General features: G+C 62.4%; 2 protein-coding genes and 1 long non-coding RNA gene across 3 annotated transcripts in view; all 3 read left to right on the top strand.

Moving 5' to 3' along the window:
- Window positions 1-1,295, top strand: part of LOC107472223 (uncharacterized) — a 1,875-nt gene extending 580 nt beyond the window's left edge. Inside the window, exon 2 of the mRNA XM_052256278.1 lies at window positions 1-1,295. This exon is cut by the window's left edge and continues 144 nt beyond it. Coding sequence (XP_052112238.1) covers window positions 1-1,295 — 1,295 coding nt within the window.
- A 410-nt stretch (window positions 1,296-1,705) lies between these two features.
- LOC110277220 (uncharacterized) overlaps window positions 1,706-2,500 on the top strand; it is a gene marked incomplete in the record, with an annotated part of 51,154 nt that continues 50,359 nt past the window's right edge. Inside the window, 1 exon segment of the mRNA XM_052256276.1 lies at window positions 1,706-1,780. Coding sequence (XP_052112236.1) covers window positions 1,710-1,780 — 71 coding nt within the window.
- Window positions 1,806-2,500, top strand: part of LOC127744010 (uncharacterized) — a 37,261-nt gene continuing 36,566 nt past the window's right edge. Inside the window, exon 1 of the long non-coding RNA XR_008005225.1 lies at window positions 1,806-2,318. This is a non-coding gene — a long non-coding RNA (uncharacterized LOC127744010). The remainder of the gene's footprint in view (window positions 2,319-2,500) is intronic.

The following is a 2,500-nucleotide window of genomic DNA, read 5'->3' as shown; positions in this document are numbered from 1 at the left end:
ATGCTGGGCGCGGTGCATCGTTGGCTGGGAGCGTTGCATCGGAGGCACCCGCCGTTGCAACGGATGCTGGGCGCGGTGCAACGGACGCTGGGCGCGTTGCAACGCATGCTGGGCGCGGTGCATCGTTGGCTGGGAGCGTTGCATCGGAGGCACCCGCCGTTGCAACGGATGCTGGGCGCGGTGCAACGGACGCTGGGCGCGTTGCAACGCATGCTGGGCGCGGTGCATCGTTGGCTGGGAGCGTTGCATCGGAGGCACCCGCCGTTGCAACGGATGCTGGGCGCGGTGCAACGGACGCTGGGCGCGTTGCAACGCATGCTGGGCGCGGTGCATCGTTGGCTGGGAGCGTTGCATCGGAGGCACCCGCCGTTGCAACGGATGCTGGGCGCGGTGCAACGGACGCTGGGCGCGTTGCAACGCATGCTGGGCGCGGTGCATCGTTGGCTGGGAGCGTTGCATCGGAGGCACCCGCCGTTGCAACGGATGCTGGGCGCGGTGCAACGGACGCTGGGCGCGTTGCAACGCATGCTGGGCGCGGTGCATCGTTGGCTGGGAGCGTTGCATCGGAGGCACCCGCCGTTGCAACGGATGCTGGGCGCGGTGCAACGGACGCTGGGCGCGTTGCAACGCATGCTGGGCGCGGTGCATCGTTGGCTGGGAGCGTTGCATCGGAGGCACCCGCCGTTGCAACGGATGCTGGGCGCGGTGCAACGGACGCTGGGCGCGTTGCAACGCATGCTGGGCGCGGTGCATCGTTGGCTGGGAGCGTTGCATCGGAGGCACCCGCCGTTGCAACGGATGCTGGGCGCGGTGCAACGGACGCTGGGCGCGTTGCAACGCATGCTGGGCGCGGTGCATCGTTGGCTGGGAGCGTTGCATCGGAGGCACCCGCCGTTGCAACGGATGCTGGGCGCGGTGCAACGGACGCTGGGCGCGTTGCAACGCATGCTGGGCGCGGTGCATCGTTGGCTGGGAGCGTTGCATCGGAGGCACCCGCCGTTGCAACGGATGCTGGGCGCGGTGCAACGGACGCTGGGATCGTTGCAACGGAGGCTGGGTTTGGTGCATCGTTGGCAGGGAGCGTTGCATCGGAGGCACCCGCCGTTGCAACGGATGCTGGGCGCGGTGCAACGGACGCTGGGATCGTTGCAACGGAGGCTGGGTTTGGTGCATCGTTGGCTGGGAGCGTTGCATCGGAGGCACCCGCCGTTGCAACGGAGGCACCGACCGTTGCAACGGAGGGGGCAAATTTTCATATCTCACAATTGGCTCGTGCAATTTTCCTAAAATTTTGAGGGAATCTTGGTAATATTATTTAAAGGCTGCACAAAAAAATCTAGAACAAAAATCGCACTTTTGCTTCGTTTTTCATTTTTTTTGAATTTCCTGCATTTCGGGTGGGAAAAAAATCGGCAAAAAAAATCCACACGGTGTAAATTCACCAAATTTGGTGGATGGAAAGATCTTATTTTTCTAGAGATTGTCGCAAAAAACGGCGTCAAAATTCGACCTCTAGAGCAGTTTCCTTTGGTATGTCTCCTCACGGAAAAGGATGTCTACCCGTGGCACTTTGGTAATGGCTCGGCAGCCTAGTATAGGGGGGAGGGGTGTCGTGCTGCCGAAACTCGAGTTGCCCAAAGGCTTGCTGGGCGCAATGCCAGCAAGATGCACGATGCCTTGCCATACTTGCTGGGCGTAATGCCAGCAAGATGCACGATGCCTTGCCATCCCCTAGGCACACTAGCAAGCCCGTTGTGGTTGTGGTGTGCCGTCGGGGTCCCCCGCCCCGGGTCCAAGGTCGAGCACAGGCGTCGGGCTGCTGCACACCCCGATCACCAAAGGACCAAGAAGGGAAACACGTCCATGCACGCCCCATCTGGGCACCACCAAGGGAGCATGGCGTGGTCGAGTTGTGCCTTGTGCACCCGCGGCGTGCTCGCCTTACGTCTATGGTGGACGCAAGACGGTGCCCGACGCGGTGTTGGTTTTGCTGTGCGGGTTGCTTAATCTTAGACGGTGCGGCTGTTCGATTATCGCCCAAAGCACCTCACGCCTCGGGCTGTCCCTTGAATGTTCTTAGTCGCTTCCCCCGAACCCTGCCCAGCGGAGTTGGCTCGGCACTCCCGTATGCTTCCGCTTGACGGCACGCTCCAAGGCGTGCGGGGGGCTGCTCGTCCGGGCGTGCTGGGTTTGCGGACCGTGGTGGCGGATGAGTGGTATGCGGGTCGTTAGTGTGTCTGGCTCCTTGCCGCGCGCACCTAACGGCCGCGCTGAAACTCGAGTTGCCCAAAAGGCTTGCTTGGCGCAATGCGAGCAAGGTGAGACGCCGAAAGGCTTGCTGGGCACAATGCCAGCAAGATGCACGATGCCTTGCCATCCCCTAGGCACACTAGCAAGCCCGTTGTGGTGTGCCGTCGGGGTCCCCCGCCCCGCGTCCAAGGTCGAGCACGGGCGTCGGGCTGCCGCACACCCCGATCACCAAAGGACCAAGAAGGGAAAC

This window comes from Arachis duranensis, unplaced genomic scaffold (assembly GCF_000817695.3).
Source record: "Arachis duranensis cultivar V14167 unplaced genomic scaffold, aradu.V14167.gnm2.J7QH unplaced_Scaffold_19261, whole genome shotgun sequence".
Lineage (NCBI taxonomy): Eukaryota > Viridiplantae > Streptophyta > Magnoliopsida > Fabales > Fabaceae > Arachis > Arachis duranensis.
This window is presented reverse-complemented; position numbering and strand designations above follow the sequence as displayed.